Raw genomic sequence first — 22,555 nt, forward strand, 5'->3', positions numbered from 1 at the left:
TTACCTGCCGGTGTTTCAATCTAATGACCAGTTTTAGAATCACGTGAAGGAATGTGCATTAGAGATCGTCATTAGCGGTTTCCAGCATCTTCTACCATTTGTGTTTTGCGACATGAGGTTATATTTTGTGCAGCGTTCATTAATCACCAAAGTAACCACCGTCAGCCTTGGCTAGGACTTGGATGGGTCACCGTCCAGGTCTGTTGAGTGCTGTTGGCAAGCGGGCTGCACTCAGCCCTTGTGAGACTAACCGAGGAACTGCTTGACTGAGAAGTAGAAACACCGGTCTCGTAAACTGACCGTGGCTGGGAGGGCAGTGTGCTGACCACATTCTCCTCCATATCCGCACTCAATGACGCCTAAGGGCTGAGGATAACACGGCGGCTATTCGGTACCCTTGGACCTTTAAAGCTTTTTTGGACGGTGTTTTTGTTTTTGTAGAATTATGGGAGAATCTGTAAATACATGATGTCACAGGTATAAGTGCAGATATTTTTATATGTGATACCTTGACATGTACACACACATCGTTGTGCTGGCTGTTTTTCCTCTGCATCTAACAGTCTTCCCACAAACGTGTCACATAATATACTACCTGATGTTTTCAGCACAGTCTAAACTGCAACAGTCGGTGGACTGCAACTGTCAGTACAGGCTAAATGTTTTGAGTCCACGTCTCTACACATCGACACCTGACATGCTTCCCAGGTGAATACAAACATTAATGGCTCGCTCTTTCCACATTTACCTGGAGATAATGACCAACATGAGATAATGATCAACCTAAAAACATACAACTTGTAATATATATATATATAATTATTTGTCTGCAAATGAAGTTAGTACATATGTAATTGTGTTCAGTACACCGTCATCAGTCGCCAGTTCAAAAATCTCCACTTATACCAGTTGGCGCGCGGGATTAGCCGAGCGGTCTAAGGCGCTGCAGTTATGGACTGTGCGGCTGGTCCCGGCGGAGGTTCGAGTCCTCCCTCGGGCATGGGTGTGTGTGTTTGTCCTTAGGATAATTTAGGTTGAGTAGTGTGTAAGCTTAGGGACTGATGACCTTAGCAGTTGAGTCCCATAAGAGCATTTTTATACCAGTTACACCATGTGTAGGCGTTGTAGTGACATACAGATTGTGGAAAATTGAAAGTAGTTTTACTCATGGAATTTTCAATGTTGTATTGTGTAGAATGTCATACGAATTAATAGCATATTATACAGTTACACGTCTAAATTACGTTGAGAAACAAACCGGTCGCAGCCATTCGTAACGAAAACAACAGTATGGGGTTATGGATCCACTTCGATGCAAAACACTTTTCTTCTTTGTTTATTATTCCCCCAAACTAGTTTCAGCGACAAATATCGCCATCAGCAGTGGGTTCATAGGGTCTAGAACATGCAGAAATAGTATACTTATAAACATTGTAAAACATTGTTACATGTAACAATACACATATAATAACGTTTTACATTGTTTTATAAGTATGCTATTTCTGCATGTTCTAGAATCAAAGAACCCACTGATGATGGCCATATTTGTCGCTGTAACTATTTGCGGGACTAAATAAATAACAAATATGTTGTGCCTCAAGGAGGACCCAAAATTCCACATTATTGTTTTTGTATACAAACACGGACCAGTGGAAGAATTTCAAGATAAAATTATTCTTTCATAACTATTTGATAACAGACAAAGGTCGGGTTAAATCCCTGCATGTCTGTTACGTCGAGTTTGCGAACAACCGCCTCTGACTGTGAGACTGGTCACGAAGTAATTAGGGATGTGACTGACCTTTGAGTCCCGGGAAGAGCGGTGGCGTGAACTGTGAGCTGAGATGTGACGTCAAGTGCGGCGGGAAGAACAGAGGAGGCGCTCCTCGCGAAGGTCCCGAGTCCAGAACGGGCCGGAAGCCGCCCCTGCAACAACACCAGAGATCCCGTCACCACTCTGTTGACATTCAGTTTAGCTTACAAAGGGCTTGCCCTGTTTGAGGGGCAAACTGTTGGTTCATTTTCCTGTAGAGACAGTAATTTACGGTTAAACAACAGCTACTCAAAAATTTGGAGAGTCTGAATACGGAACGAAAACAATCACCAGGACAAATTTATGTTGCTCAACGGAAGTAAAGTAGCTCTCTTCATATTTGTACACTGGATATTAAACAAACATAAGTCTTCAATAGTCGGTATGTTACGCCACAGAGGTTCTGACTACAAGCAATGTGATCTTTGGTTGTCAGTAGCATTCTCGTGGCCTGTGTCATTCTCTAAGAAGTAAGTGAAGGAGTCGGGTGTTGGTTACACTGCTGAGTGGTCTGGAAGCAACTAACAGAACAACAGAGATGCAAATGCAGAGGGTGTTGATTTCTGGAAATATGATTTTGTAAAGACTGATTTCAGTATGGCGAAAATCTTCAGGTAATGTCTGTCACTACATTGCATGCTTGCGCGTAATTTATGATGAGTCCGTGGTTTGGGTCAGTTAGTTTGATTGTCAATGGGTGATTAAACCAGATACTTGCTCACATAGCTTGCACTCAAGAGTTAGTTTCACTACTCATTCACAATTTCACTAGCGTGTTGTATGGTAGAGTCATAATTTATTTATAAGTAGTGATTTTTGTAAGGATGGTTGTAATTGCTAAGGAATCATAGTTTCGCAATGCAGCTTTTGAATGCTACTCTTTTTCAATCATTTAAAGACTCGAGTTTCTATCACTGTATCTTCACGAAGATTGTGTTTTGTAATTGTGTATCGCCTTATTGCGCTCAGGGGAACACAGTTGCTCAAGAAGTAAAGCACGATGTGATTATCATAGTTGCTTTTCTTTGCACTGCACTGGGAAAGGTTTATTTTCTTGATGTGGTTTGTTTCTGAACTGTATTTTTATTATTTCAACATTTTCAAGCTGTACTGAATCCTCGTTGCCACAAGGTAAGTCATGAACATTTGTTAGGACCAGTTTAACATTACAGACACAATGAGATCATTTACTGCTAAGTTTTGCATTTCAAAATTGTTACAGTTTAGGTAAAGTTCATTTTAGATTTCATTTACTTCATTGGACAGTATTATTCTTACAGTGCAATGTTACATTCGCTTGTGTATCAATCAATGTTCGGAAATTTATTTAGTCAGTTTGCGTACGTAAATTGATAGCGTATTTTAAAAGCATTTTGGACACTTATTCTTTCAAAATCCGTTTTGTACTTTTATGCAGAACTTTTATTCTGTTACTTCTGCGTAATGGAACTCCAAGCCGCTTACTGTGATGTCACGAATTGTAACAATTTCTCTGTACCGCGCTACACAGAATTTCACATGATACCTAAATAATGTACAGTTTTACGTTCCCTGATTATTTTTGATAAAAGTTATTTGCAGTACATGTTTCTGTAGTATTTGGCGATTCTCTTGATAGGGTAGCGTTTACGTAATCACACCACTTGCATTGTTCAGGTGCACATTCAACACAGATGTACACGAAAGCTTAAGAATAGGAAATCAGTTTAGTTTACAACTACATACAACAACAATGTAACAGTTACAACTGTTGCCGCTAGGCGTCTCTAAGTGTCTATCTACTGCCAGTCGCCACGTGGCGTCATTGCGCGCGCGTCGGAGTGAACGTTATTGCCAATTTCTTTACGAACTTTTTATTTATTGTGTGTGCAAATTTCGAAATGGCTGTCTCAAAGGAACAAACGATCTTCATTAAGTTTTAAGCTCCTTAAAACTACAATCGAAACCAGTCGCATATTAAAGTAGGCTTTTGGTGAGGAAGCTTTGAGCCAAGAAAGAACGTTGGCTTAATTTAAGTGATTTGAAGACACTCGAAAGTCTATGAAGAATGATAAACACTCGGAACAACAGTCATCATGCACAACACCGAAAACATTAGTCAAAGCGCATTAAGTGTTTCACAAGGATAGAAGACAGGCAATCCATGGTGTTTTCGAAATCGATGGAATTTCGTATGGGGCATGCGAATGCAATCTAGCCGACGAACGGTTATGGAAATATGGTTCTACCTTGAGCAAACACAGTTCTTGCTAGAAAGCGCATTTTTCATATCGTGTAGATATATGACAATGCGGATTAAAAAAATGACAGACAGGAGTAAAATATCAGCAGCACTGCGAATATCCGACAGCCACATAAACATCAGCATGTGATACCAAGAAAATAAATGAACCCACTGGCGATGGTGAAACTTGACAGAAACATGTTTGGAATTAAACCCGCTTTTTACACGGTCCACTTTCTTGTTTTAATTGACTACTCGATATAAGTGAGACGACTGCAGCGCCCCCGGCGTTTTATTCCTGTTCTGAATCTTGCCTGTATTTAATGGTCATTCTCGTTTACACGTCAGCGCCAAAATAGCGTCTGATGTGACAACTGCCTGCTGTGGTGAACGGTGAAAGAGAGGGCTATGAAGCATCAACCGTTCTAAGAAAACAAACTGAAATATTGTAAGAAAATGTACGAACAAGCTTTGATGATAAAGTTTATTGGAGGCCAAAGCAAAATTCGTAGTGGATGTTCTTGTCAGAGGCCGTGTGGTAAATTTTCTATACCAACTAAAAGAATAGGAAAAGCGTCTCCAAACATTTCGAAAGACACGTTTGCTCGACAAATTATAGACGTACAAAAACGGCAAGCAGTATCTCGAAATAAGCAAACAACCACTTTTTTTACTTTATCCTTTATATTTCGTTTTCTTGCTAAGTGCTACATAAAATCGAATATTATTTTTCTCGTCAAATAATACGTTAAAACACGTTTATCTGTTTACGTCGCCGTTAATACGTAGTGTACGCTTTTTCTCTGCACAACGTAAATACCTTTTACCTTTCAGATATAACATCTCTCGTGTAAGAGGACCCTAAAAAGAAAAATAACGGAACCTCATGTAATCTCTTTAGTGTGTCATGAAAACAAAGCAATTGACACAAAGATTAAGAAGAAAGGAAACCACAAAATCAATTTCTGCGATAGGAAGAAGATCGGCGACAATAGGTTAACTTCAGATGTCAGCAGACGTCTTCACAGTCCCCTGTTAAATCAAATTATAGTATTGCAACTTCCAGGCAGATTAAAACTGTGTGCCGGACCAAGTCTTGAACTCTGGACCTTTGCCTTTCGCGGGCAAGTGCTCTACCATCTGAGCTACCCAAGCACGACTCACGACCCGTTCTCACAGCTTTACTTCTGCCAGTACCTCGTCTCCTATCTTCCAAACTTTACAGAAGCTCTCCTACGAACCTTGCGGAACTAGCACTCCTGGAAGAAAGTTAGAGCACTTGCCGCGAAAGGCAAAGGTCCCGAGTTCGAATCTCGGTCCGACACATAGTTTTAATCTGCCAGGAAGTTCCATATCAGCGCACACTCCGCTGCAGAGTGCAAATCTCATTCTGGAAACTGTAATACTACTGTTGGTTAGAATATGTTGGTTCATGGCATGATACTCGTTAATAGTTATGATTTTTAATGGCATGATGACACAGTATAACAGAGGGTAGTCCGATTCTGATAGAAAGAGGTTGTTTAATAAAGTGACAATATAACTGTGTTCGCACCATGATTTTCCATAAGCGCTTGTAGTACAATACCTCCGCCCCCCTCTCATGCCCCTCCCTTTGCCCCATTCGTTGGGTCCTCGTCTTTCTGCTGTTTGCTCTGAGAATAGTGACATTTAACTTCAGACAGCGCTGTTTCCAGGAAGTAAGAAATGTACACGCTGAATATTGAGAATATGGCTGAAGGTGTCGTCTGCTTAGCCCCTCTCCTCCACTTGCCTTGGATTTTCCTTCGCACTCAGGAGACTGCACGTCCCGCGGCATCTAATCTGACATCCCGCACATCTGCAGACGTCCTTCCGAATCTCGACAAGGTCTACGTTTCGATATGCGGGATTACTTCCCCCGGCTCTGACACCTGTCGTCATGCCCCTCCAGAGAAGTCCGCTAGCAACCGCTTAGTCATCTTTAAATGCTCGTGCCCTTTCGTAGCATGCTTCTGTTTGCTTCACTTACGCAGTCTGCATTTTGACAATGTCCAGCGAGCTAACACTGACCATACGACTTATCTTACCACAGAGGATGGAGATAGACAAATTCAAAACTTACGCGTTTACAGTAAAGACGAAACTACCAGCCCGGGTACCGGGGAGCGCCAAAGCGCCCACTTCCGGGGCACAGGGAGGAGAGCTTCCCTCTATCGGATCTTCCAGTCGGGTTCCCGACGAAGGCTGTAGAGCTGTCCAGCCTGTATGTGCTTTCCCGGCTGTTTTCCACATTCAGCTAGGTACATTCTGGGCTGTTGTCCACATTCTGCCTTACATACACACTACACAAATATACGTTACGAAAAAAAAACCGACACGTCACAAAGGCGTTATTCTAATGGGACGTAAATCCCTAGAAGCGATGCGCATGTACAGACAAAAAAAATTATTACAACTTCAGAAAAATCGGATGGCTAATTAAAGAGAAAGAGCTTCACAAATGGAGCAAGGCAATAATGTATTGGTCCACCTCTGACCCTTATGCAGGCGGTTATTCGGCGTGGTATTGATCGGTAGAGTTGTTGGATATAAAGAGTTGTTGGATGTCCTCCTGAGGGATATCGTGCAAAATTTTGTCTAGTTGGCTCTTGAGATCGACAAAATCCCGAGCTAGTTGAAGAGACCTGCCCTTAAAGCTCCAAGCGTTCTCAATTGGGAAGAGATCCGTCGACCTTTCTGGCCAAGGTAGGGTTTGGTAAGGCGAAGACCAGCAGCAGACTGTGCTGAAGTGTACGCTCAGGGGCCTGTTGATGTACAGAGGTCAATGGCAGTCGGCGGAAGGGTTTATTAACGGCCCTTGTAGTCATTGCAGAACCAGTTGCTCGCCAGACATATGATAACGATGAATCTGGGGCTCTGACAATTCGTTGGTCCTGGCGTTCCATCAGCTCTGAGCCCCAAAAATACGTCCGACAAGGTACTAATGTCAGTAAGTAGTATTATCATGATGTTCTGCGTCGCCTTCGTGAAGCAGTGAGACGCAGACGGTCGAGCTTGTGGGGAGAACGAAGTTGCTACCTTCGCCACGATAACGCACCCGTTCATTGTTCTCGGTTGAGTCACAGTTTTTTGACAAAACAACACAGCTGGGAAACTTCCTGGCAGATTAAAACTGTGTGCCGGACCGAGACTCGTACTCGGGACCTTTGCCTTTCGCGGGCAAGTGCTCTACCGACTGAGCTACCCAAGCACGACTCACGCCCCGTCCTCACAGCTACACTTCTGCCAGTTCCTCGTCTCCTACCTTCCAAACTTTACAGAAGCCCTCCTGCGAGGACGGGGCGTGAGTCGTGCTTGGATAGCTCAGTCGGTAGAGCACTTGCCCGCGAAAGGCAAAGGTCCCGAGTACGAGTCTCGGTCCGGCACACAGTTTTAATCTGCCAGGAAGTTTAATGTCAGCGCACACTCCGCTGCAGAGTGAAAATCTCATTCTGGAAACACAGCTGTGGTTTATCAGTCTCACCGAGTAACTTCTGGATTTTCCCTAAACTGGAAAAAGACTCGGATTTCAAAACAGGTAAGACGTTATGCAGAATTCGACGGAGCGGCTGCGCACCATACCAGAAGAGGCTTTCCAGCAATGCTTTCAGCAGTGACAGCAGCTTTGGAAGAGTTATGTAGAAGCTGGAGGGGACTGCTCTGAAGGTGACTAGTGTCAAAGAATTGCATCTGAATAAAGATTGGTTCTATAAATAAAAGACGGATAGTTTTTGAACAGCCCTAGGACTAACCGGGACAATATTTCACTCTCAAGTCCGAGGCAGATCGCAAAGACGCATTCGCACTTATCTCGCAAACGGCTCTACTGCGAACACATATTTACAGGAACATTTTTGCTTCTGTTCTCGTACACTTTCACCAGTGTCACTCTTCGCTATTAATTCTGATACAGTTTCTAAAACAGAGGGGAACACGTGTCTTTAGGCGGTGCTTTTTTTTTTAAATAAATAGCTACTGCAAATCAGTAGTGGAGCGAAATATAAGAAACCTGATGTCGAAGACTCCTCCCGACCTGTCCCGGTTTATCATCTCCCCGAAGAGGTTATGCTTTATACAAGCTTTTGCACCAGTGTTGTCTCTTAACGACGCTGGATCCACCGAAGAACGGCTCGCCAGAGTGAATTATGGAAGACGCTCTCGTACATCCTCTTTGTCTGAAGAGCGCCAGAGCTCCGCCAGGGATCAGCTTCAGCCGCGCAGACAGTCGCAAACCCTATTCGTTTTTACTGGCTTCGGCTCAACAGAATTTGACGTCCGCATATCAGATTTTTGCGAGGGGCGGCGTACTCGGGAGACGGGATCTTCTGCAAGGGTCGGCATAGCGAGTAGACAGGGAAGGGGGTGGCGGGGGGAATAGCGCTGCGGGGGTGGAGGAGAGCCGTCGATCTCTGCTTGCCGGTGAGGTCTGCCTCACGTCCGAATCGCCATGAATGTGCCTATATGCAGTAGATCGTCAAATATACGACTTCGATGAATATACTTGTCTGTTGATTAAATTCTAGATGAAAACGCAAAATAAAAGCCAGAAAGGCAGCTCGTATAGCTGGCATTAGCAGGTAATTATTAAAATACGGCGAAGTTCTCCTTAAACTAATATTTTTACGTATCGTAAATTTACGCTGTGAGAAAGCGAGTCAATCTGAAATCTGGTCAACAGAGGTTGTGTATTCAATTTTCAAGAAAGGAGTCGACAGTGGATGTTAACTACATTGTAATCCATGTGTGACCGTTGAATATTCAGATGTAAAGGACAACAGTAATTCGCAGAATCCATCATTTACTGCTGTCCTTTTCATTTGAACAGTGGATAATATATTCGCTTTGAAGATACTGATAAATAATACAACAGAATTCAATAAGACATACATACATTTCACGGACTATGTCCAGGCGTTAAACAGGACAGAACTCTGCCCACTACTAGGAGAAAACGAAATTCCGCGACACTTGTTATGGACCGTAAAAACATTATATCTGCAATAAAAACTGCAATAAAAACACGAAACAATATGTATGTCATTACAATTAACCAAAGGGTGTATCGAGGTTACGGTTCTTTCCCAATTTTATGTACAGTGAGATTGTTAAGTAGACGGGGCAAACAAGAAAGAACAAAGGAAAAAATTAAATAAGGACCATTGCACACCACCGTTAATGTATGCCGGCGACCCGACTATAAAGGCCACTTCAAAAGAAGAATTACAAAGAAACAATTTTAAACTGAACAAAGTTGGTCAAAATAATAATATCAAAATATTTACGGAAAAGACAAAAGTGATAGCATTCCTAGGAAAGCAACATATGTTATCAAAAATAATATTACAAAACAAAACAATAGAGCAGCTAACTAATTTTAACCACGCTGAAGCAACATTTCTTTTAATTTTGTTCAAAATGTAAAGATAAGGCAGCAAAATTTCAGGCTGCTTGTGAAACGAAAAAAAGAGCATTAAACAAAAAAACCAACGAAAGAGGCGCAACCGGAATTATTTAAAACACTGTCTGTCTCAATGCTATCTTACGAACATGAGGCTTGGAGAGCAAACAAGGAACACATAAATCGAATAATAATGTCAGAAACGAAATTTCTCAGATTAGTTAAAGGATGTAAACTAAGAGACAGATTAAGACACGAAGGTATTAAAAATGAGCATAAAATACTTACAATAACAGGATAAATGGATACACATAAGAAGAAATGGGAGCAACATGTCAACAGAATGCAACAAGGCAGATGTCCAAGGAATGTTTTGCAATATGTACCCAAAGGGGTAAAGGCCAGAAAACGATGGAGCTAAGAAGCTGGAGCCGGAACAGATTCTACGAAACTGATCGAATCCTTGAATATAGATGATTATAATGAAGAAGAGGATGGATGTCTGAACTCCTCCACAGGATGCAGCTAAATTAATGGCGAAACTGAAAATCGCGAGAGCATGTGACAATAGAAGCAAAGACCCCCAGTAGACATAGTTGGGCAGATGAGCCGTTTGTGAGATAATTGCGAATGTGTCCTACTTAGGCCAAATGTTCTCTACATGTAGACGTTTCTATTGCTCCAAACCAATTGGACTTGAAGTATCACTCGTCCATGCATGCCGGCGCCACACCTCACTTTCACCTTGAGGTTAACTTAACAACACCATCCCACAACATTGGAGTGGAAGAGGTGGACAACAAGATCTTATTCTTTGCTTTTGACCTCCCATGTCATCAGATACCACAACTAGCCATCTTTTCTCTTTGGCGTACATTACAAAACAGAGTCTTTGTTCAACTTACCCCAGGAACTTTTCAAGAGCTCAGAAATCGAATTGTTGAAACTGTCGATTGAATAAACGGGGATCTGTTGATTCGTGTGTTGAATGAAATGGACTTCCGTTTAGATGTTTCTCGAGTAACATACGGTGCTCCTGTTGAGTGTATAGTACAGTGTCTATTCGAAGATAAAACTCTGAACCTTCACCTATCCAGTGGCATGCGCAATACGTTTCTACCTTTCATAGTTGTCTCTTTTTCTTGCATTCACAACGCCATATTTGCACCTGATGGTCAACTAATTTTTCCAGCATAAATCGGTTCCGCATTAACGCAATAGAATATTTATCAAGTTCCATATTTACTGTTGAAAAACAGTAAGAACATACCTAATGTAGACGCCTGATGACGTTTTACTACATGAACAGCGAGAACGTATTTCACGGCAAACTTTTTTCCTTTCAATATTTTGTAAGGGGCGTTAGCGAGACAGCGCTTGTAAAAGGCTTGGAATTATCAATAAAATTTGTTGTAATTCTACCAAATTGTGCAATGAGTTGCAGAGAACCTCGGAAGTTGGAACACTGATTTTCTTTTGTGGATGATTTGACAATGAGCTTAGGCTCGAAACTAGTTATCAAGTAATAAAGAAAACTAATACTGCAACTCGACGGCTCTTTTTAATATACTGCATGATTTGGGAAACCATACAGAATCCTGGAAATTAGTAAATTTGTCGTATGTCGCTAATTGCTCTCATTTTCAAATACTGGCTGACTACAGCCCGCGTAATTTGTGCTGCGAGTTACCACCGGCTATAGACGTATATATAAACAGCTTCCAACTTTAATATTTTTTTATTGTCCTACACATTCAGAGTAGAATTATAGCTCTTCTTGAGTAGATGATGACAGCATTTCAATTTTTTTTAATTCGACCAACAATTACATGAAATTATGCAAGTCAATTTTTTTTGTCCCTGGAAGTTAGGCAATCTGCAATTAGTGCACGGTAACCGTTTCTGTCGTTAGTAATACAGATGTTCACCAGCGATAACTTTCGACGTTGATTATATTTGTTGGTTTGGTGGATCCAGTTGTTTACCCCGCGATGCCTTCAAATACTATGCACAAATTTTCATATTTTCTTGCTTGCTACATGCATGCTATTAGTCCTACAGAAAATGTAAATAGGACATTTTATAGGAAATTTAATGTCGTTAAATTTTGCACTGGGACACGTTTCCGCTAGAGGTTATAGTTTTAAAATTAATCACGAGAAACGTACAAAAGTAACCTTGAGATTCGAATTCCGTGGCCTCCTGCGAAAAAGAATTTCTGTACAGAATTTAACTACATGAAATTTTCAACACAAGTTTCACTCATATTTTCCGTAGGACTAATAGTTTGCATGTAGCCAGTGGTAACTCGCAGTAGAAATTACCCAGGCTATAGTCAGCCAGTATTTGAAAATGAGAGCAATTAGCGACATACGACAAATTTAGTAATTTCCAGGATTCTGAAAGACACGACGCCACCAACTGTATGGTTTCCCAAATCATGCAGTATATTAAAAAGAGCCGTCGAAGTTGCAGAGAGAATGTAAAAATGTGCGTGTATTTTGAAGGCGTTGCGGGTTGCATAAAACCCATTGGTAGGGGCAGCTGAATTACCCTGTGTAAGTATGATGTGTTGTGTTTGAGTGTAAATTTCCTCAAATAGTGGTCTCTCGTTGCATTTGTACCTTTGCGCGTCAAAATATCGGCGGTAGTCGAAGACGACACCTGGCTGCATTCCCAAAAGTTGTTTGAAAATCTGACAAAATTTCTAAAACTGTTATTTTGTGCTATAAAAGAAATGTGACCACAGTCCTCCGACTTAAGGTCGCGGCGTAATAGGGTGAAAACCTGAACGGCTACGCAGCCTCCGGGATTGTGGCCTCGCCGCAGTTCCTTGGCTGACGTTAATCGGCCGAATCAGCCGGCTGCCGGAATCACTAATTCAATAACGAGTCTCCTGACGGACGAGGCCGACACTAATGCAACCTTGGCACCAGACACACACACACACACACACGCACACACGCCTGGTCTCCGTACTAGGGCGCCACGTCTGCGAGACAAGGAGCAATCCACCGTAACGATGTTACGCCTGAAGAACCGGTGGTCACGCAAATCATTGCATCAGTGTGTTAAATTAATAGACAATCACATAATAATAGCTAAGTACTCGGCGTTGCCCGGTTATCTATTTATTAGCCCTCCTCTTCCTTCCCCCTCACTCTGTCGATTTTCTCCTTCCCTCATCTCCGTCCACGTCCTCCTATGCCTCTCTCTGTCCCGCTCTTCCAGCTCACCTTCTCTTTCCTTCCTCCTCTCCTTTCTTTGTATCCACCTCCTTCTCTTCCCTTTCTCTGTCGATTTGCCCCCCCCCCCCCCTCTATGTGCATATCCTCCTCCAGCGTGCGCAACTGTTCATCCCTCTGTCTCTGTCTATCTCCTCTTGTTTCCTTTCTCTGTCGATCTCCTCGTCCTCCCTCTCTCTGTGTCCATCTCCTTCTTCCTCCACCTCTGGCTGTCCGTCTCCTCACCGCTTCCGCTTGTCCTCTCTCCTAATTATCATCTCCACTCTAATAGGTGTCTTCTGGTTCTTATCCCCATAGTATTTCTTTCCAGATAGTAAGTAATATATGCACCATATGTAGTTGAAATCGATCTAGCGGTTTACGAGGAGCCTTTACCCTGGCTTTGCCCAAGTAAGGACATGTCACATATATTTCAGAAGTATTCAACATATTTCACACGTATCTGCACGTGTATTTCTAGTGGATTTCGCACTGTCGTTTAATTTTCACGCAGTTCAATGTTTATGACGTCATATCTCCGGAACTGTGTCGTACGATGATATAATTTTGCACGTACATCCAGTAGTATATGTGAATACTGTCCTCAAAATTTGTCGTAAAGAAGTACTAAATTAAGACGTTATGCCTTATGCCTCTAATAGTCATGGGGGACTGGAATGCATTTGTAGGAGAAGGAGTAGAAGAAAAGGTTACAGGAGAATATGGGGTTGGGACAAGGAATGAGAGAGGAGATAGATTAATTGAGTTCTGTAATACATTTCAGCTGGTAATAACGAATATTCTGTTCAGAAATAATAAGAGGAAGAGGTCTATTTGGAAAGGCCAGCTGATACGGGAAGATTTCACTTAGATTACATCATGGTCAGACAGAGATTCCGAAATCAGATACTGGATTATAAGGCGTGCTCAGGAGCAGAGATAGATCACAATGTAGAAATGATGAAGAATATGTTGAAGTTTTATAGATTAGTCAGGTAGAATCAATATGCAAAGAAGTGGGATGTGGAGGTACTAAGGAATGACTTGATACGCTTGAAGTTCTCTAAGATACAGCAATAAGGACTAGCTCAGTAGGCACTACAGTTGAAGAGGAACGGACAGCTCTAAAAAGAGCAATCACGGAAGATGGAAAGGAGAACATAGGTACAAGGAAGGTAACTGCAAAAAAACAAGGATTCATAAGGAATACTTCAACTGATAGATGAAAGAAGGAAGTACAAGAATGTTTAGGGGAATTCAGCAATACAGAAACACAAGTTGCTGAGGAGTGAAATAAAAAGGCAGGGCAGGGCAGCTAAGACGAAATGGCTGCATCAAAAATGTGAAGAAATCGAAAAAGAAATGACTAGCGGAAGGACTAACTGAGCATATATAAAAGTCAAAAAAACCTTCAGTGGAATTAAAAGCAAGGGTGGTAACGTTAAGAACGCACCGGGAATTCCACTGTTAAATGCAGACGAGACAGCGGATAGGTGGAAAGAGTACACTGAAGCCCTCTATGAAAGGGAAGAACTGTCCGATGTGATAAAGGAATTAACAGGAGTCGATTTAGAAGAGAACATCTGTTCATACTTGTTGGTTATGGAAATTAACAACACCATCAAAAATGTTCAAATGTGTGTGAAATCTTATGGGACGTAACTGATAAGGTCATCAGTCCCTAAGTTTACACACTACTTAACCTAAATTATCCTAAGGACAACCCCCCGAGGGAGGATTCGAACCTCCACCGGGACCAGCCGCACAGTTCATGACTGCAGCGCCTCAGACCGATCGGCTAATCGCGCGCGGCACAACACCATCTCTTGTGAACCCTGCCTCATCAGTAAATAGAATCTTGGATGTGAATAATGGATCTGCGGCACACTTTTACAACAGCCATTGACGGAACAGCCGTCTGCCACGATGATCGTATGGCCTTAGGGCCTGAACGCGCTGTAGATGATATGGGTACAGCAATTTTTCATGAAGTAACCCCCCCCCCCCTCCCCAATAATAGAGTGAGACACGACTTCTGCTGCTGCTGCTAATCGTCGCGCACTGGTCCCAGCGGTTTCTTCTATCGAACGTAGCACACGTTCCTCCATGTCAGGAGTGAGGACTGTGCGGTGCCTTTTACTGTCAGTCTTCCGTGGTGCAAGGGTACCTGTGTCCCTCAGACACCGGAAAAGTCTGCCGAACAGCTCATCAGATGGCAGTCTGCGCTATGGATATTTTTCAGCGTAAAGGTCACGGGCTCCGAGGTTACGTCAATTTGCTAAACCACAGCAGAACGCCATATCCGCCATTTCACTTGTCGAGTAGAAGGCTTCCATTGTTAACAAGTGGTGGAGGAGAGAAATGTAAATGTACTACACCATATGTACGTACAAACAGCGCAAGTAAACACATACGGGAGTCCGCGTTTGGAAGAAGATAAAACACCATACTAGATTACCAGGGTTGACAGTACTGTGCAGTAAGGCACGACGAAAACTACGGTAGCCTACAACACGACTCGAACCGTACAAACGACTGCACACCACCTAATGGTAGGTAGAGTACTGTGAATCAGACATCATAATACCCTGCCGAGACACCTGAAGGAGCACCAATGCAACGACTGTGCTAATATTCGAAACCAAGCGTCGCTCAGCCCTTGCTATAAACATGTGTTTATCTTGGAAAGTATGCGTATCCGGACCCATGTTTATTGGACTTATTCTTCTTGTTTCGATCAGAAACTACTACCTGTGAAAGAATTCAACACTATTTTCGAACACCCTACATATAGAGATAAAGATAGCGGTCCCGTCACCCCTGGGGCACTCCTGACGATATCCTTGTCTGGAACCGCACGACCGCTACGGTAACAGGTTCGAATCCTGCCTCGGGCATGGACGTGTGTGATGTCTTTAGGTTAGTTAGATTTAAGTAGTTCCAAGTTCTAGGGGACTGATGACCTCAGATGTTAAGTCACATAGTGCTCAGAGCCATGTGAACCATTTGATACCCATGTCTGACGAACACGCCGTCGAGGACAACATGCTTGGTTGTGTTACTTCAGACGTCTTCGAGCCTCTCATGTCTGGGAACCTATTCCATATGCTCGTTCGTACTTTCATTAACAGCCTGCAACGGGGCACCGTGTAAAGTGCTTTCCGGAAATCGAGAAAAATGGAATCTGCCTGTTGCCCTTCATCCATAGTTTGCAGCATATTGTGTGACAAAAGAGCAATGTGATTTTCGCAAAAGCGACGCTTTCTAAAACCATGCTAATTCGTGGACATAACCTTCTCGGTCTCGAGAAAATTTATTGTGTTCGCACTGGAAATATGTTGAAGGATTCTGCAGAGAACCGATGTTAGGGATACTGGTCTGTAAGATACGGTGTAGTCGTGCCGCATTTGCGAGGCGACAGTGGTTCACGTCCTAATTCCCGTGTAGGAAGGGAAGGCGAGGCGAGAAGTGGTTAGGGAAAGAAGCCAGCCAGCGAGGTAGCGGGCGGCTGGGCGGCCAGACACGGGCACAGGCAGGTGGTGGCGTGGGAGGGCGGGTGGGTGGACGCGGGGGCGGCCGGGTAATGCAATTTGCGGCTCCTTGAGGGCGCCGTCCTCCACATGCTAATTGCCAGTGCTGCACTTTGAAATGCAAGTGTGTGGCCGGCTCCTAATTACGGGGCTAACTCCGCCCTAATGAACCACCGGCGCCACCGCCGCCCCCGGGGCTTCCCCGAACCGTGCCTCTGTGTGCGCCACCAGCCTGCGGCTATTAAATACGAGAAATTCGATACCACTCGAGTTAAATTTTTTTGCAGTGCTTAAGACTCAGAGCGAAAGGACATCAGTGATAAGATTCGCTAGGAACTGTCGAATGGAATGAACACTACTGTACATGGAATATATGAGGCGTAGACGCCAAAATTGAATTAAAACATGGTAACCATCCAGAATGAGATTTTCACTCTGCAGCGGAGTGTGCGCTGATATGAAAATTCCTGGCAGATTAAAACTGTGTGCCGGACCGAGACTCTAACTCGGGACCCTTGCCTTTCGCGGTCAAGTGCTCTACCAACTGAGCTATCCAAGCAGGACTCACGCACCGTCCCCACAACTTTACTTGTGCCAGTACCTTGTCTCCTACCTTCCAAACCTTACAGAAGCTCTGGAAACATCCCCCAGGCTGTGCATAAGCAATGTCTCCGCAATATCCTTTCTTTCAGGAGAGCTAGGTCTGCAAGGTTCGCAGGAGAGCTTCTGTTAAGTTTGGAAGGTAGGAGACGAGGTACTGGCAGAAGTAAAGTTGTGAGGAAGGGGCGTGAGTCGTGCTTGGGTAGCTCAGTTGGTAGACCACTTGCCTGCGAAAGGCAAAGGTCCCGAGTCTCGGTCCGGCACACAGTTTTAATCTTCCAGGAAGTTTAATGTTAACCATAGTTAGCACTCAAGTTTTATTGTTGCTGACACCACGATCTACAATCAGTCTGCAATATCTGACATGCTTCTCTTCAACGGCTGATTATCAGAGACTGAGACTTATATTTTCCTGTAGCTTCAGCGATAGTTTCCTGTCTGTACCATGAATATTTGGAAAAAGCTGGTTTCAATGTGCAATGTCCATAGGCGGCAGCACTCTGCTATCCATAGGTTGTAGTAACGCTCTATTCTGTAGATGCTCTTCATATTTCTCATATAAAACAATAAAGGTGACGCGAGAACACTACGGTTGCAGGTTCGAATCCTGTCTCGGGCATGGATGTGTGTGATGTCCTTAGGTTAGTTAGGTTTAATTAGTTGTAAGTTCTAGGGGACTGATGACCTCAGAAGTTAAGTCCCATAGTGCTCAGAGCCATTTGAACCATTTGACGCGAGAAGAGCAATACGGCCCAATGAAGCCGCACAGCCACTGAAACTTAAGAAAAGTGACAATAAGCACATGGTGAAGATGCACTACCTCGAGCGACAGTGTTTTGGGTGTTCAATGACTTCAAAGAAGGCCGACTTGTCTGTGTTACGCAAGGCGGGCCTGGTGTTTCGGCTTCTGTTGTGACTGAAGTCAACAACAACACAGCTGCTGTGATCGTACGTGAAAATAGGAGAACATTACGTAACCTCAGTGAAATATAGAGAATTTCATATGGCAATGTCTTTATGGTTATGTATGAACATCTCCATATGACCCTTGTTTGTGCTCGTTGGGTTCCACTTCTGTTGACTCCCGAACAAAAGGCTCTGCGAATGGACAAAAGCCGTGAGTTGCTGCGTCTCTTTGGTGACACTAAGCTTTCCGTACCACTGTGATTAGGATGGAGGAAGCAGTCGATTGTGTTACTCCTAGTTTGCACTAATCGGACATCTAACATTTTTATGTACATGAGATTTGACAAGAAAATACATGTAACAATATGCAGAATCACAACAGGCACAATTGGCGAAAGCAATATCTGAACAATCTTGAGAATCACTTCCTTGCACTGTAAAATGAAATGCCACGTGAATCACATTCATGAATTTAGCAATATCTGCGTGAATATTGTACCCAGTCGTTTTCCAGGAATATTGAAGCATAGGCTGATACACTGGAGCAGACCGCAGCTGGTTATGAATAATAGAATGCATTTTCATTACGAAAATTCTGTTTCCTAATTTTGTGTCGAAGTCATTGCAGAGTGTCCTTATAGAGTCTGTTATCCTCCTCGCTTGTATATATTTTGTACTGCTGGAAGAAATGTACTTGGAAGAGCTTCCCATATTATAATTTTTTTATTTTTTTATTTTATTTTATTTTATTTATTTAATTTTTTTGCGGAAAGATCATGCATTCAATGCCTTTATACGCAAATGAATTATGTACTATTACCGTGTCCTTTTGAGTACCTCAAGAATCACAAAGTATTATACACATCTGGTTATTTGTGAAATTATCATTAACAGCATTCACGAAAAATGATTTTAAATGAGCTAGCCTCCAAATGTATGCCTGGTTGAAGATTGTTGTAAGTACCATTTTTAACTCTCGGGCCGAAAGTTTTTTCCAGCAGGTGTCCACTCATGTCCACTCACTGAAAGTCCAGCATCTATTGTATGAGTTCCATTGTGTGCAGCCTGATCTAGGCAGCTGTTGAGTGTTCCCCTTTGTTAGATGGTGTCACCCCAGAAGTTTGTTCGTAATTAAATCTACTTTTATCAGTGTTCCAAGTGTAGTGTGGCTGTAACTGGGAACTTGCAGTTTTCTAGTTTAGCTATTCGGCAGAACGGGGTCCAGAAAGGCGAATATGTTGCTCTTCCTGAATATGGAAGCAGTGACGTGTCAATTGCACATTTTACGTTCTATCTTGACACTTGCTACGGAAGCTGTAGAACATTTATATTTGGTCTGTCCAATTTCTCTTGATTTTTTCATTGTGCAACACTTCTGGTGCCAGTAATGGACACATTTTCCTTCATTTCTTGCTATGTCGGGTTGGAATAGAGTGTGCTGTTTTATCTGCAGTTCCTTGATTGTCTTGTTACCTCCAAATGGATGTCCATTACGTCTTTTTTACTCCTCATAATCAAATATTACTTTGTCGTTCGATGTGCTTTTTATAAATGGATGTGTCTTCAATTACGAGCAGCATGTCGCAACTTTATGGCAGATGTATGATCATCATCATAAATACGGTTGAAGACGTTCTTCCAAAAATTTTGTTGGAATACCAACGGTACTGGATTTCTTTTCTGGTGAAGGTTCATAATCAGCAGAACTGTTAGCTTCTCTTTGAGGTGTACTGTTCACGCCAGAGCCACTAGCACTACAATCTTGAGCAATATTAATCGCGTTATCGTCTATAATGTCATTTTCTTCATCCACTGTCCTATCAAACGTAACTTCAGTTTAGCAAATTCATATTCATTTATCTGAATAATCAGATCCACCAGAAACATTGTGTAACGGCCATTATCCTTTCCTACACCATCATCTGTTGTATAACGCATTCTTACATTGATGCTGCAGTATTTAAAACGTTCAAAATATTAATGATTTCGCTCACTTTTCCTGCACATGTATGACAATACTGACCTACGTATACCAAACGCGTCAACTACTTGCTCAGGTAACTGACTGATTGGTGTATTAACCCCAACCCCTCTTCTCCAAGACTGCAAGTGCTGTTTTGTACAAACCAATAGCATCACGATTATACGACTTCGCAGGCGTGGTTACAAATATGAGATGGGTCTGTGTACAAATGTTTCAATATAAAACTCCTGTTCGAGCTGAGAAGCGTACGTAGTTAGATCCGCGCCTGTCACCGTGCCAACGCACCCTGCTCCAAAGCAGGGCAGTCTGGTCCATACTGTCGGAGGGTCGGTCAACCAGTCAGTGGTGACTTTGCGAACAGCCGGTGGCCGACGTCCGCTGCGTTGCGTTGGAGCAAAGTCAGCCGCGTCCGCAACGCCGGCTTTGGTCCTGTTCTGAGCCTCCGAGCTGCGCCGGCTCGCCCTTTTTTAAATAATACGCCGCGGGAGTTCGTCTCTAATAGCCTTAAAAAGGTTCGTTCGAGGGGAAAAGATCCCCGCGCTTTACCTTGGCAAACACTAATTTGCTAAGAGGATTGCAAGTTCTTTCATGCCTGACTGCTGCTCTTTACTTAAAGCATTTTTCCCGGAGGAAAAAAAGAACGTAAAACATCGTTACGGAGTTTAAAGGAACACGAAATTAAATTACCTCGAGTATAATTTTTAAAACTAGCAGTAATAAAGTTGTTAAGATTTAAAATTCTTACGCGCGTTTATAAGCGCATAATTGATGGCCTCTCGCGTCTGACTAAAATGAGTGCGCAGATTTCGTTTTAATGAGCAGACTAAGTATTAGCGCCGACGTCCGAAATGAGACAGGCATTTCGAAATAGTAAAAGTAGATTAAGGTGATTTTTGAATGCAGGGAGTGGCAGTTCTGCCTTACGGCGTTTACGAGCAGAGGGAACCTTGCTGCACTGAATAGCTACCTGACCACTTATACGAGGGTATCCCAAAAATAAGGTCTCCTATTTTTTTTTATAAGTACGTAGACCTGTTTATTTCTACAGTGGTTTCTATCAGTTTACAGCTTGAACATTCAGTTATTTTTCGACATAATCACCATTTCTTTAGATGCATTTTTGTAGACGCTGTGGCAGTTTTTGTATGCCCATGTCATACCAGTTCTCCGCCATGCTGTTGAGAAAGTTATGAACCTCTTCTTTTACCTCGTCGTCGGAACTCAATAGATTTCTGGTCAAATGTTGTTTTAACCTAGGGAACAGGTGATAGTCACTGGGAGCCAAGTCAGGACTGTTGGGTGGGTGGGTGACTATGTTCCACTGAAACTGTTGCAGGAGAGCAACGGTTGCCGAGCGATGTGTGGGCGAGCATTGTCATGGAGAATGTGTACGCCCTTGCTCAACATTCCTCTTTTCCGGCTCTGCATTGCCCGTTTGAGTCACAGTACCTGTCAGCGTTAATTGTGGTCCCAGCGATTCAGCTCCGACGACGAGGTGAAAGAAGAGTTTCATAACTTTCTGAACAGCATGGCGGCGAGCTGGTATGACATGAGCATACAAAAACTGCCACAGTGTCTACAAAAATTCATCGACAGAAATTATGATTTTGTCGAAAAATAGCTAAATGTTCAAGCTGTAAACTGATGTAAACCATTGTAGAAATAAGCAGGTCTATGTACTTATAAAGAAATAGGAGACCTTACTTTTGGGATTACCCTCGTACTTCGAAATGATGAATCTAAATGAAACTTTACAACCATCTGTTCAGTTATAGCTATATTTTTGCAGCTTCGTTGCTTATTGATCTGCAAAGGAATATTTGATTGCTCTGCTGCTCTTTTTTTATTATTTTGGTTATGTTTCTTGAATCATACTACCAACGAGGTCTGCTCAAATTCCGGAGCTTCGTCCAGAAAACTTTTCTTCGCTCACCCTTTACTTATTGTGCATGGTCTCATTCGAAATACTGTCCTCCACAATTGAAACACCGGTCCCAAGGCCGTTTCCACTTCCGGAAGAAGTCTTGGTACGCCTTTTGCTGGATCGTGCGAATCGTCGTCTGCGAATTTTCTTTTATCTCGTCTATCGCTGCAAATCTTCGTCCTTTCAACGGGGTTTTCAACTTTATAAAAAAAATAAGTCTGCAAGGGCATTTCTGGAGAGTACGGAGGATGAGGCAACACAGCGATTTCGTTTTTCGCGAAATACTCACGCACCAATATGGATGAATGTGCGGGTAAGTTGTCGTGATACAAGAGATATGAATTGTCTCGCCACATTTCAGGCCGTTTCCTACTCACATTTTCTCGCAGGCGTCCCGATAATGCCATCGATTGACAGTTTGTCCCTGTAACACGAATTCATGATGAGTAATCCTTCAAAGTCAAAGAGAACATTCGATATTGCTTTGACGTTTGATGTAAACTGACGAGCCTTTTTTGGTCCTGGAGAACCTTTCCCGACGCACTGTGAAGAACTTCGGTCTCAATATCATAATCGTAAATCCACGTCTCATCACCACTTATGTCCGTCCCTGGTAGCTGAGTGGTCAGCGCGACGGAATGACATACCTAACGGTCCGGGGTCCATTCCCGGCTGGGTCGGAGACTTTCCCCGCTCAGGGACCGGGTGTTGTGTTGTCCTTATCATCATAATTTCATCCCCATCGATGCGCAGGTCGGCCACGCGGGATTAGCCGAGCGGTCTAGGCGCTACAGTCATGGACTGTGCGGCTGGTCCCGGCGGAGTTTCGAGTCCTCCCTCGGGCATGGATGTGTGTGATTGTCCTTAGGATAATTTAGGTTAAGTAGTGTCTAAGCTTAGGAACTGATGACCTTAGCAGTTAAGTCCCAGC

The 22,555-nt window shown here is 43.0% G+C and overlaps 1 protein-coding gene across 1 annotated transcript in view; it reads right to left on the reverse strand.

Annotated features, from left to right (window-relative positions):
- LOC126336765 (homeobox protein OTX1 A-like) overlaps nt 1–22,555 on the reverse strand; it is a 384,863-nt gene that overhangs the window by 13,222 nt on the left and 349,086 nt on the right. Inside the window, exon 8 of the mRNA XM_050000775.1 lies at nt 1,802–1,926. Coding sequence (XP_049856732.1) covers nt 1,802–1,926 — 125 coding nt within the window. The remainder of the gene's footprint in view (nt 1–1,801; nt 1,927–22,555) is intronic.

Source organism: Schistocerca gregaria, chromosome 2, assembly GCF_023897955.1.
Source record: "Schistocerca gregaria isolate iqSchGreg1 chromosome 2, iqSchGreg1.2, whole genome shotgun sequence".
Lineage (NCBI taxonomy): Eukaryota > Metazoa > Arthropoda > Insecta > Orthoptera > Acrididae > Schistocerca > Schistocerca gregaria.